General features: G+C 43.3%; 1 protein-coding gene across 1 annotated transcript in view; it reads left to right on the top strand.

Moving 5' to 3' along the window:
- Scn11a (sodium voltage-gated channel alpha subunit 11) overlaps positions 1 to 12,318 on the top strand; it is a 67,043-nt gene that overhangs the window by 51,530 nt on the left and 3,195 nt on the right. Inside the window, exons 23-25 of the mRNA XM_027415551.2 lie at positions 2,210 to 2,351; positions 9,389 to 9,489; positions 10,827 to 11,097. Of these exons, the coding sequence (XP_027271352.1) occupies positions 2,210 to 2,351; positions 9,389 to 9,489; positions 10,827 to 11,097 (514 nt within the window). The remainder of the gene's footprint in view (positions 1 to 2,209; positions 2,352 to 9,388; positions 9,490 to 10,826; positions 11,098 to 12,318) is intronic.

Genomic DNA, 12,318 nt, shown 5'->3' with positions numbered 1-12,318 from the left:
TGCTTTCCTATAGCATCCAGGATCCTCCCAGCCAACTGATGGCCCTGCCCATAATGGGCTGTGTCCTGCAGGTTTGCCTGCAGCCCCATCTGATGGAAATATTTTCTCAATCGAAGCTTCCTCCTCTCCAGTGACTCTAGCTTGTGTCAAGTTGACATAAAACTAGCAAACATACTTTCTCTGGCTTGATCAGCTATGTTCCTTACACAACTTGGGTCCACCTACCTAGGGATAGGTCCTCCTGCATCAACTGGGAATTAAGGAAATGCCCTACAGACTTTCCCACAGGCCAGTCTGACAGAAGCAATTGTCAGTTGAGGATCTCTCTTCCCGGGTGACATTAATTTGTGTTGAGTTGACAGAGTCTAAGCATCTTAGCAAGGCAGCCCGATGTGCTCTAGCTGATCTCCAAGTGACAGAGAGGAGGAAACCACCTTTCAGAGCCTGCTTGTCTTAACCTCAGGGAAGCATTAAGACTGGACTAAACTGGGGCAAGAAAGTAACTTCTCATGGCTTCAGGTTCTCTGGGGAGTAAAGGTTGTGGTTTCCAACTGTGGAATTTCAGTGAAAGAGAAAGTTGGAAATGCAGTCAGTAGTCTAGTCTGTTTCCCATTCCTCGTTTGGTTCAGTTAAAGGTTGGGAAGGGAGTTACCGGAGCTGGACAGTGAGCAGACGGCAAAGGAGGAAGTTTTCTTAGTTTCTTATCATGACGCATGTGTGGTTACTGTATTGGGGAGGCTGCAGAGTTGATGCCTGAGATGTGGTGAGGACCACAGACAGTAGCAGAAACAGGAGAGATGCAGCACTGAGGAAGGAGGGTCTTCACGGCTAACTGCTTTCCTCATGGCTCCACAGACTGACATCTACATGTAGATAATGCACAGACACAAATCACTTAGCTTGGTTCTCAGTACATGAATAAAGTCTCATTCCTGGAAAGCCAAAGCTAATAGAAGATACTTAACCGTTAATGTTATAGTTTATTGTAATATTTATATCTCAATTACAGATGCCATATATATGCAATTTAAATGTTTATTTTTTAATTTATTGTCTCTGTGTGTGATATGTGTGTATGAGTGAGGACCAGAGTTTGGATCCCCAGAATCCACATAGATGCTGGGTTGGCATGGAAACACTCTCTGCCTGTGATTCTAGTACTTGGAAGATGGAGATGGGATCCCAGAAGCAAGTGGGCTGATAGACTGGGGAGCTCTGGGTTCAAATGAGAGACTCTGCCCAAGGTAGCAAGGCCTAGAAAGATGGCTCAGTAGGTAATTTGCCATCAAGCCTGACAACCTGAGTGTGACCCCTCTGACCTACATGGTGGAAGGAGAGAGCCAACTCCTGCAAGTTGTTCCGGTCTCTAAATATAATTACTATGGCATACTTACACACACACACACACACACACACACACATAAACAAATAAATTTAAAAGCATATGCACAGCACATGTGAACAAACATAGACATATGCATGCATATCACACATGTTCTTTACATAGATAAATAGATACATAGATTGATAGATACATAGATAGATACATAGATAGATACATAGATAGATAGATAGATAGATAGATAGATAGATAGATAATGAATGAATGAGAGAGAGAAGCCCGGCCAAGAAGGCTCTTGAGTGGCTTGAGGCATGCCCTGAGCTGGGAAAGCATGTCTGTCATCAGCTATTGACCACACAGGAGCTCACTCTCTCACTCACTTATTCATGGCTCGTTCCTGTGCCTCGAGGATCTACTTATGAGAAGGTGTGCCAGGTGCTGGCAACTCACGAGTGAGAAGACACAGCCACAGGCAGAATGTTGACATCCGGGAGGTGTGGAACAGCCGTGAAGTCCGGTCACCTCTTCTTGAGGTGGACGTGTCCTCTGCTGGGCTCATTCTCAAAGGCCTATCTGTGCAGGCATTTGGAGACTTTCAAAAGACAAACACCACCACATTCCTCCCCTACTGCTTCTCATTGGGTGGGAGAAAAGCCCTAACCTCCTGCTTCCTATCTCCCCACCCTGTGTACCTTGAGCTAAGCAAGAAATCCAAAGAAGAGGCTCCCAGTGGTTCACAGCTGCCAGCAAGATGCTGTGTGGTTAAACTTGCTGGGGAAATCCATGCTGGTCTTCTGGACTAGGCAGCTAGGGCGGCTTGAATTTTCTTCAGTAACTGTTTTTCTCTCATTAAAATGTCCCCAACAGAAAGATGAGCAGCCAGATTTTGAGGCAAATCGCTTTGCCTATCTCTACTTCGTGGTTTTTATCATCTTTGGCTCGTTCTTCACCCTGAACCTCTTTATCGGCGTTATTATTGACAACTTCAACCAGCAGCAGAAAAAGATAAGTATGCATGCTGGCCCAGCTGGGCTGGCTCACCCAGGTCTGCTGAGGTGGTGAGGGGAGGTGACTGTCATGTAGAAGACTGTTCATGGTGCCATTCTGGTCTGCTCACGGCAGCCAGGGATCTCGGCTCCTCTAGCCTGGCAAAGACCCAAGTGGTCTCCTCAAAGTTGAGGGAACAGAATCTGAATTCTGCTCAGACATGGTGTTGGAGCTCTGTCTTAATTCAGATTCTTATTGTTGAGTACCAGGTGCTGCTAATTGGCCCTGAAGAGAATAGTAGCCAGCGTGATTAGCATGTGTGATCCTGCAGTCACACACCAACATCATCTCAAGAGTATTTTGTTATCCACAATGGAGGGAAAAGGCTTCCCTCTTTGGGTTACTGTGTCTTGGCTCCCAGCAGCCTGGATCTCCTGAAGCTGCTCTGTCAGATGACTGAGGGAGACGTGAGCTAGGCAGGCTCCTGTCTCAGGCAGTAACAATCTGATAATTTCTTTTTCTGATGTAGAAAATCTCTGGAGCCCTGGACTAACATTGCAAATTAAGGAAAATAAAAGAAAATTTAGATCCATTTACTCCAGTCATCAAATGATGATCACTTTAGACAATGCCTCACCATTTTGGTATAATTTGGAATAATCCTCTTCAGTTAAAAAAAAAGACATTTTTTTTTTTTTTGCTTTATGTGTGGTGGTGTGCTTAAATATATGTCTGTGTACCTCATGTGTACAGTGCCCAGGAGGCCAGAAGAGGGTGCCAGATCCCCTGGAACTGGAGTTACACATGGTTGTGAGTCACCATATGGGTGCTGAGAATTGAACCCAGTTCTTCTTTAAGAGCAACACGTGCTCTTAATCACTGAGCTCACTCTCCAGCCAACTTCTTAACTACCCCCGTGTGTGTGTGTGTGTGTGTGTGTGTGTGTGTGTGTGTGTATCCTCTCATACTTTTAATTTTCAGGTATATGAACTCATTAGTCATAGCCTTTTTTATAAAGCCAATTTTGCTGTAAGAATGTTCAGGGCTGGGGAGGTGACTAAGTGGTTAGGAATGCTTGCTGTGCAATCATGAAGATCTGAGTTCAAATTCCCCATCCCCGTGTAAAGAGCTGGGCACAGCTCCATATGCCTGTAACTCTAGTGCTGTTGGGCACAGAGAGAAGAGGGCTGCTGGGACTTCCAGCTTCCAGACTAACTCCAGGTTCACTGTGGAGACCCTGTGGCAGGGGAAGAAGGTGGAGAGTGATAGGATAGGACACAGAATGCCTTTTTCTGACCTCTGCACACACATGGATGCACACACCTGTATACACACACACGTACACACACACACACACACACTCACACATGCACACATACACACTCACACACGCACACATACACACACACACACACCAACACACACATACGCACATGCACACGCACACAGGAGCTGAATTATAGACCATAATTTCTCTTGACCGTACCTCTCTTTTTCTCCAGTTAAGTTGTTTCTACCTTTCTTGATGGCTTAATCAATCACGAACATTCATAAAATTCTGGTTATCTCTGATTATTTTCTTAGTATAACTCCCTGTAATGAAAACGTTAGAGGCATTGCCCAGCGACCTTCCCGACTGGGGACCGCCTTGCACCGAGTCCTCACCACCCTGCTTCCCACTTACCGTCTCTTTCCTAGACAGATGCACAAAGTGTGGCTCCGTGGTCTTCTGTTTCTTTGATCAGTTGTGAAGTTACAGGCCTCACTATCAATTGGCGCTCCTAAATACCAGCAAGGACCTTCTGTTTCTATCTTCTGACTATCTTAAAGACAAATTGCCATTCTTTTCTCATGTATATGCAACCTACTAAGTCCATTTTGTGACTTCCTTCTTACATTGTGTGTGTATACATGTGTGTGTGTGTGTGTACACGTGTTCATGTGTGTGGAAGTTGGAGATTGACATTGGGATCTCTCTCAGTGTCTCTCTACCTTATTTTTTTGAGGCAGTGTCTCTCATTGACCTGGAACTCACTGATTTGGCCCCAGGGATCTGCCTGTCTCTCCCAACGCTGGGATTACAGGCCTGTGCTGCCTGCCACACCCAGCTTTCGTATATTCTATTTTTTGTTAGTGTTGAGATGAAACCCAAGGCCTTGTCCATACCGGGAAAGTGCTCTCCCACTCAGCCACAACACCCAGCCCCACACCTGGCTTTTTATGTGGGTTCTGGGGACCAACCCAGGCTCTCATTCTTGCACTCTGCCTGGCACTCTGCCCATTGAGCCACCCTCCCTGCTCCACTTCTTACATTTTTGCATTAATATTTTTAAACTTAGAGACTTGAGTATTTTTGTGGAATCAAATCCCCCTTTGGACTTTCTTTCCTTTAAGAACACAAGGCTCTTCTCAATCCCTCTGCTCCGAGTTTATCTTTGGTTTTTATAACAATCCTAAGGTTTTTTTTTTTTTCTTTTTTCCTCTGTTGTCCTCTTCTAATTCATCTGAACACCACCTTGCTCTGACTGACCTCACCTTGCTCTGACTGACCTCACCTTGCTCTCACTGACCTCACCTTGCTCTGACTGACAGACCTCACCTGGCTCTGACTGACCTCACCCTGCTCTGACTGACAGACCTCACCTGGCTCTGACTGACCTCACCCTGCTCTGACTGACAGACCTCACCTGGCTCTGACTGACCTCACCTGGCTCTGACTGACCTCACCTGGCTCTGACTGACCTCACCTGGCTCTGACTGACTTCACCTGGCTCTGACTGACTTCACCTGGCTCTGACTGACCTCTCCTGGCTCTGACTGACTTCACCTGGCTCTGACTGACCTCACCTGGCTCTGACTGACCTCACCTGGCTCTGACTGACCTCACCTGGCTCTGACTGACTTCACCTGGCTCTGACTGACTTCACCTGGCTCTGACTGACCACACCTGGCTCTGACTGACCTCAACTGGCTCTGACTGACCTCAACCTGCTCTGACTGATTGACCTCAGCATCTGCAGGGAGTCCTGTGCTGTTTGTTGTGTCACAGCCATCCTGAGCCTGCTGCCCTGGGAGGAGGCGTGGCTTAGAGTCCCCTCTGTAAAGCATGTCCTGATTGCAGTCAATACTGGCAATTTGTTTGTTTGTTTGTTTGTGTTGTTGTTTTGTTTATTCGAGACAGGGTTTCTCTGTGGCTTTGGAGGCTGTCCTGGAACTTGCTCTGTAGACCAGGCTCAATACTAGCAATTTTGATGTCAACCTTGCGGCTTCGACTTAACCCCACTGCTGGAAAGCCTTTTGTGGATCACACCACAGCATCCTTTTGGTTCTTTATTATTATTTTTTTATTACAGAAAATTTCAAAAGTGTACAAGAATTTTCTAGAATGAATCTAGAACACCCAGCACCCAGCATTGCATTGACTACTAAGAGCGTCCCTCTGCCAGCGACGCCTCCACAGACCCTTCTGTGGGATTCAATTCATCTCACCATAAATATTTTAAAACGTATCTGTTTTTCATTACAGAAAAACAAAGAACAGTCCCAGGAAGAGTTACATTTCGGAGTTTGATGTTTTGTATTTTTTTTTCAGACAGGGTTTCACAATAAACCCAGGCTGGTCTCAAACTTTTTTTCAAACTTGTCTTTAAACTTTGTTTATTATTGTATACATGTCCATGATACACTGGTGAGCATGGGACATGTAGAAGTCAGAGACGACTTTGTGGAGTTGGTTCTCTCCTTCCATCTTTGTGTGGGTTCAGGGGCTCAAACTCAGGTCTCCAAGCTCCTTTACCTGCTGAGCCATCTTGCTTGCCCACATGTCTGGTTTCAAACATAACCACAATGTCATTACATTACCTAAAAAACTTTACATGAATTCTTCAAATTCATCAGATTGTCTCTATTTAATTTTCTTTGTTAAGATAGCCATTGCTGCTGCTACTGGTTTTTTTTTTTTTTTTTTTTTTTTTTTTTTTTGAGACAGGCTAGCTTGTAACTCACAGGCTAGCCCAAGCTGGCCTCAAACTCATAACCACCCTTCTGCCTCAGCTCCCAAGTATGCACAAGATTTAATTTTCAAAGTTAGTATATAAAATAATGAATTTCATTTTGGCAATTTTTTGGGGTATGTCTCTGTATGCGGTGTGTGCGTTTGGCTCCTCTTTTGTCTCTAGCTCTGTTAATTAGTTGTTTCTTGTTTTGTTTTTAAAGATTTATTTATTTATTACATATATAGTGTTCTGCCTGCATTCCTATACACCAGAAGAGGGCACCAGATCTCATTACAGATGGTTGTGAGCCACTGTGTGGTTGCTGGGAATTGAACTCAGGACCTCTGGAGGAACAGCCAGTGCTGAGCCATCTCTCCAGTCCTTAGTTTCTTCACTTCTTTGCGTTGTCCTCTTTCCATTTCATTAGTTTCTGTGGTGATCCACTCCATCTCTCCCCATCTACCTATTTGTTCTTGTTTTTCTGAGTCCTTTGGGCGGACACATCATTAAGTTCTTCACTTGAGATCACTGACTTTTTTATGTTTTGATACAGTTATTCACAACTATCTTTAATTTTCATGAAAGATTTATTAATTTTTTTATCTTTTTATTTCTTTCTTTATAGTGAAGTTTTGGGTCCAAATCAGGATTCATGTAAAACAAGTCCCTCGCATGTGGCAGCATTTTTGTGTCTGGTGTGACAGGTTGACCCAGGCTTAAGTTGGATCTTCTTTCCCTCTGTCTACTAATGAATTCTGGGGGTTTTCAAAACCACATCTGGTATAGGCACTGTCATTATTTCTAGGTCTTTTCAGAGAGAGAGAGAGAGAGAGAGAGAGAGAGAGAGAGAGAGAGACAGAGACAGAGACAGAGACAGAGAGAGGAGCTGCTTCAAGTCCAAAGCTACAAGGAAACACAGATAAAGAAGCGGATGTCTAATGGTTTTCCCCTCTCTCCTGGTGTGTTTCTTTCTCTTTTTTACACTGAGAAACTTGGTATCAAGAGCACAGGTGATGATGGACAATTAAAATTTCTACAGGCAGAGGCTGGAGACATGGCTCAGAGGTTAAGAGCATGCACAGCCCTTGCAGAGGACCAGAGTTTGGTTCCTAGGTTGAGCTAGGTTGAGCCAAGCACCTAGGTTGAGCAGCTCACAACTGCCTTTAACTCCAGCTCCAGGGCATTGGACGCCCTCTACTGGCCTCTGTACTCATGTTAACATACCCACACACAAACATACATATGTGTCATTTAACACAAAAATCAATATTTTAAATATCCACAGTTACTCGTTGTCTTTTTCCCAGGCATATGTATTATAGTCTCAAGAAGTCAAGTTAACACTATTATAATGAATATGACTTATTTCTACCTGGTATCCAGAAATAACCAGGAAGCAAGGCTGACTTCTAGGACTATGCAAGCTTTGGTCCACATGAGAGGATTCAAACCCAAGCCCTGTAGACACAAGTCTGTAGTCAAATGATTGGAGAAGAGCAGCATTTTACTGCTAATGAGAACTGAGTTTCTTGTTGGCTTTCATTGTCAAAGGACACTTGCCTTCCCTTTAAAAAAGATGCTTTTGGCCGGGCGTTGGTGGTGCATGCCTTTAATCCCAGCACTCGGGAGGCAGAGGCAGGCTGATCTCTGTGAGTTTGAGGCCAGCCTGATCTCCAGAGTGAGTGCCAGGATAGGCTCTAAAACTACAAAGCAACTCTGTCTCAAAAAACCAAAACCAAACCAAAACAAACCAAAACAAAAAAAGATGCTTTTGTCTACGTCCATACTGCCCTGAACGTGCCAATCCTGTTTTAAAAAGATGCTTGCGTGTGTGTGTGTGTGTGTGTGTGTGTGTGTGTGTGTGTGTGTGTGTGTGTGTTTGTGTGTGTGTATGCACACATGAGTGCAGAACCTGAAGAGGCCAGAAGAGGGCATGGGATCCCCTGGAGCTGGAGTTACAGATGGTTGTGAGCTGCCAGATGTCGGTGCTGGGAGCCAAGCTTAAGTCTTCTGCAAGAACAGTTTGCTCCCATCTCTCCAGCCTCCAGCACTGACTTTGGGAAAAACTAACCATTTTGTTTCTTATCTCTTAATTTTCAGAGCCTGGAGATTTTTTTTTTTTAAAAATCAAACTTCTGTAAAAATTCAGTTACATATTTCTAAAGAAGTCTGTTCTATTTAATCTGACATTTCTAGATTATTATTTTGGTCCATAAATTTCTAGAAATGAAAAATCCTAGCTTGTTTTCCTAATTAGCAGTGAGAATATTTAAAACTCATTGTTCTGGGAAGATTTTAATTAACTTTTACTAGAAATGTTGCATTAATTATTTAAGATAATTTAAGTACCATTTTATAGTATTTTTCTTCTCTTTTTAAAAATTTCACCCAGTTGTTTGTACATATTAATTGTGGGTTCATGTTATCTGGCATGCTCATCCATGTATATAATGTGTGTTAGTCAAACCCCTTCCCTCCTTTACCCCTCCTTCCACACATCTCCCTCTTCTGTGGGATTTTATTCTAAGGTTTTTGTAGCTAATTTCAATTAGAGCATTCTAATATGGAATATTTTCTATTATGTATATTTTAATTCACGCAAACTGAACTGTATTTAGTTTTTACAAAGATTCTGTAGTATGTTCATTAAAATGTTTAAACTCCCAGCACTTGGGGGGCAGAGACAGCGGATCTCTGTGAGTTCAAGACCAGCCTGGTCTATAAGAGCTAGTTCCAGGACAGCCTCCAAAGCCACAGAGAAACCCTGTCTCAAAAAACAAAACAAAACAAAAAAACAAACTAAAAACAAAACAAAAAAGTGTAAACTTTGTGTTCTAAAAAATGGGCTGTAACTGATTGAATTGACTTTGTTTCTCTTTTATCCCTTATTTAAAAATCAATTTTCCATCTGGTCTCTGAGTCCATATTCTTTTAATTCCCTTGGGAATAGGAACTATTGACAAAAGTGATATGTCACTTTAAAATTATTTCTAAAAATTCGGGACATGATTTTCAAAAATGGCTAGCAGTAACTAACTAGCTATCGGTTTCTCCATGTACTTAGGTGGCCAAGACATTTTTATGACAGAAGAACAGAAGAAATACTATAATGCAATGAAAAAATTAGGAACCAAAAAACCTCAGAAACCCATCCCAAGGCCACTGGTGAGAGCAACTGGCATTAAATACACTTGTGTGATATAAGATGGTGAGGGCACAGGCTTCTGAAATATCTCCTGTTGATTTTAAAGGAAGTATTCTTTTTACTGCTCTAAAATCACTTGTGTAAGTGTGTCTGTGTGTCTGTATGTCCATATGGATGTAGTGTTCACAGAGGCCAGAAGCGGGCACATTTAATTTTCTTTTCACACAGGTTCTCCCTATGTGGCTCTGATTGGCCTGGAATTTGTTATGTAGGCCAGGCCACCTTGAACTGACAGAGACCCTCCTGCCTCTGTTTCTCAAGTGCATGGGATTAAAGGTGTGCACCATTACATCTAGCAAAAATAAATCTTAAAAAAATTAATACTTGGAAAAAAGAAACCAATGTTCAACGTCACCCCCAGTCATCCTATGAAGTCACCAGTGCTCCTCCACCTTTGGTAGTTTTGGGGCTGGGATGCTGTTTTTTAGCCTATTCCAACCAGGATTGACAACGGACTTTAATGCAGAGTTTTGCTGAAGTTCTAATTATTCTGAATGGACAAACAGAGCCTTGGAGGTGTCTGTTCCATTTTGTCCAAGAGAAATAGATGTTCTCTGTGTCCTTCTCTCAGGTAAATGCGGATGTGGACATTGAGGTTTGTTTTTATATTGTTGAAGCCGACACAAGCTGTTTATCTCAGCCTCACACCACACCCATCACACCACCCCATCACACCACCCCATCACACCACACCCATCACACCACACCCATCACACCACACCCATCACACCACATCATCACACCACTAAAGTTGTGTTGCTACTGAGGATATTTTTTCTTTGTTATTTAAATTAGAAACAAGCTTGTTTTACATGTCAATCCTAATTCCCTGTCCCTCCCCTCTCCTGCCCTCCACAGGCCCCCCTCCCATCCCCTTTCTGCCCTCCAGGGAAGGGTGAGGCCTTTATGGGGGATCTTTAAGGTCTGTCTTATCATTTGGAGCAGTGCCTAGGCCCTCCCCCGTGTCTAGGCTTAGAGAGTTTCTCTCTATGTAGAGTGGGCTCCCAAAGTCTATTCGTGTTCTAGGGATAAGTACTGATCCACTACCAGAGGCCCCATAGACTGAGGATATTTTGACTTGCATTTTTGTTTTAAAGTAGAATTAAAAGTAAAGCCTAAGCACATAAAAACAGTCACCCTATGGAACTTGAAGCAAAGCAACAATGGGAGGCTATAAGAATCTCTTGTCCTTTGAAAGGGTCTGTGCATATTCTAAGAAACTGCCTTCATTGTAAAAAAAAAAAACAAATTTTGTTGTTTCAATGACATAATTTTATTCTTTCTTTTTCCTCCTCAGAATAAATGTCAAGCCTTTGTTTTTGACCTGGTCACAAGCCAGGTCTTTGACGTCATCATTCTGGGTCTTATTGTCCTAAATATGATTATCATGATGGCTGAATATGAAGGCCAGACCCAAGAAGTGAAGAATATCTTTGATATTATCAACATAGCCTTTGTGGTCATCTTTACCATAGAATGTCTCATCAAAATGTTTGCTTTGAGGCAATACTACTTCACCAATGGCTGGAATTTATTTGATTGTGTGGTCGTGGTTCTTTCTATCATTAGTAAGTAAAACCTGTAGCCAGGGCTTTCCAGGGTGAGGCAGAAGTAAACCTCGAAGCTAATCATTTGAAAGCATGTCAAGTTTCTCCACAAAGCAACAGATTAGGCTTAATGTAGAGTCTGGGGCAAAGTGGGGAGGGCTAGGGAAGTCATGCCCTGTTTAGGAATTGCCACAAGGCAGTGATTTCCATTTTCTTGACTGCACACAGTTGAATCTGCTTGTCCAATGGAGGGAAACAAAGTCTCTCTGCTAACAGTTTTTGCAGGGGTTCCTGACATCTCAGGTGGCTGAATCAGAATTCTATCTCTTCAGAGCCACCATGAGCCCTGGTGGGTGGTTTGTGGTTTTAGGAGTTTGGCTGTTAGCACTGCTGTTGGTGCCTGTGTTCAAAACCCACAAGGGGGCCAGAGCAGCTGTTGAAGCACATGGCAATGCCGGGGCTTCCTTGCCTCCTGCCGAGGCGTCAAGACAGCCTCACATGACAAGCGGTGCCTGTTCTTTATCCTGAATCCATGTTCAGGAGCCAGGGCCTGGGCTGGGCATGTCCCAGGTGCTTTGACACACTCACCAGCAAGCCTGTCTGTAGTCAGTGGATTTTTCATAACCACAGACATGCTGCCTAAACCATAAAGAATGGAAGAAAAAAGAATTATCATCGTATGCTTTATTATCTTTTTCTTTCTTTTTTTGGAGTTTCAAAAGATTTATTTATTTATTATGTATATTTATTATGTACACAGTGTTCTGTCTGCATGTATCCCTGCAGGCCAGAATTGGGCACCAGATCTCATTACAGACAAGCACACTACAACAGCAGGTTCTGCTTCTAACCTCTGGGTCATCTCTCCAGCCGTCTCTCTTACTTTTCCCCCCAGTTCTGAGAATCAAAACCCATCCTTGTGCATGCTTAGTATACTTCCAAGCGGCTAAACCATTAGAGTTTGTGTCTCTAAAGTCTGATTTTAGATAATCCATTAATTTGACTTTTTCTTTTTCTCTTTTTTGAGGAGGAATGTTAAGATGGAGTCTCACTCTAGTCCAGGTCGACATGCAATTCACCATATAGCTTAGGCTGGCCTCAAATTCATTTAGCCCTCCTACTTCAGCCTCCCAAGTGCTGAGATTATAGGTGTGAGCTGCCCCATCTGACTTAACTTCACTTTTTACATCGTGTGTGTGTAGTGGGGCCCATGAGGTGTCCTCATAGTTCAGAGTGCAAAGG

Source organism: Cricetulus griseus, chromosome 4 (assembly GCF_003668045.3).
Source record: "Cricetulus griseus strain 17A/GY chromosome 4, alternate assembly CriGri-PICRH-1.0, whole genome shotgun sequence".
NCBI classification, from domain to species: Eukaryota; Metazoa; Chordata; class Mammalia; order Rodentia; family Cricetidae; genus Cricetulus; species Cricetulus griseus.
The sequence above is the reverse complement of the archived record's forward strand: the minus strand, read 5'-3'. Positions and strand labels throughout refer to the sequence as shown.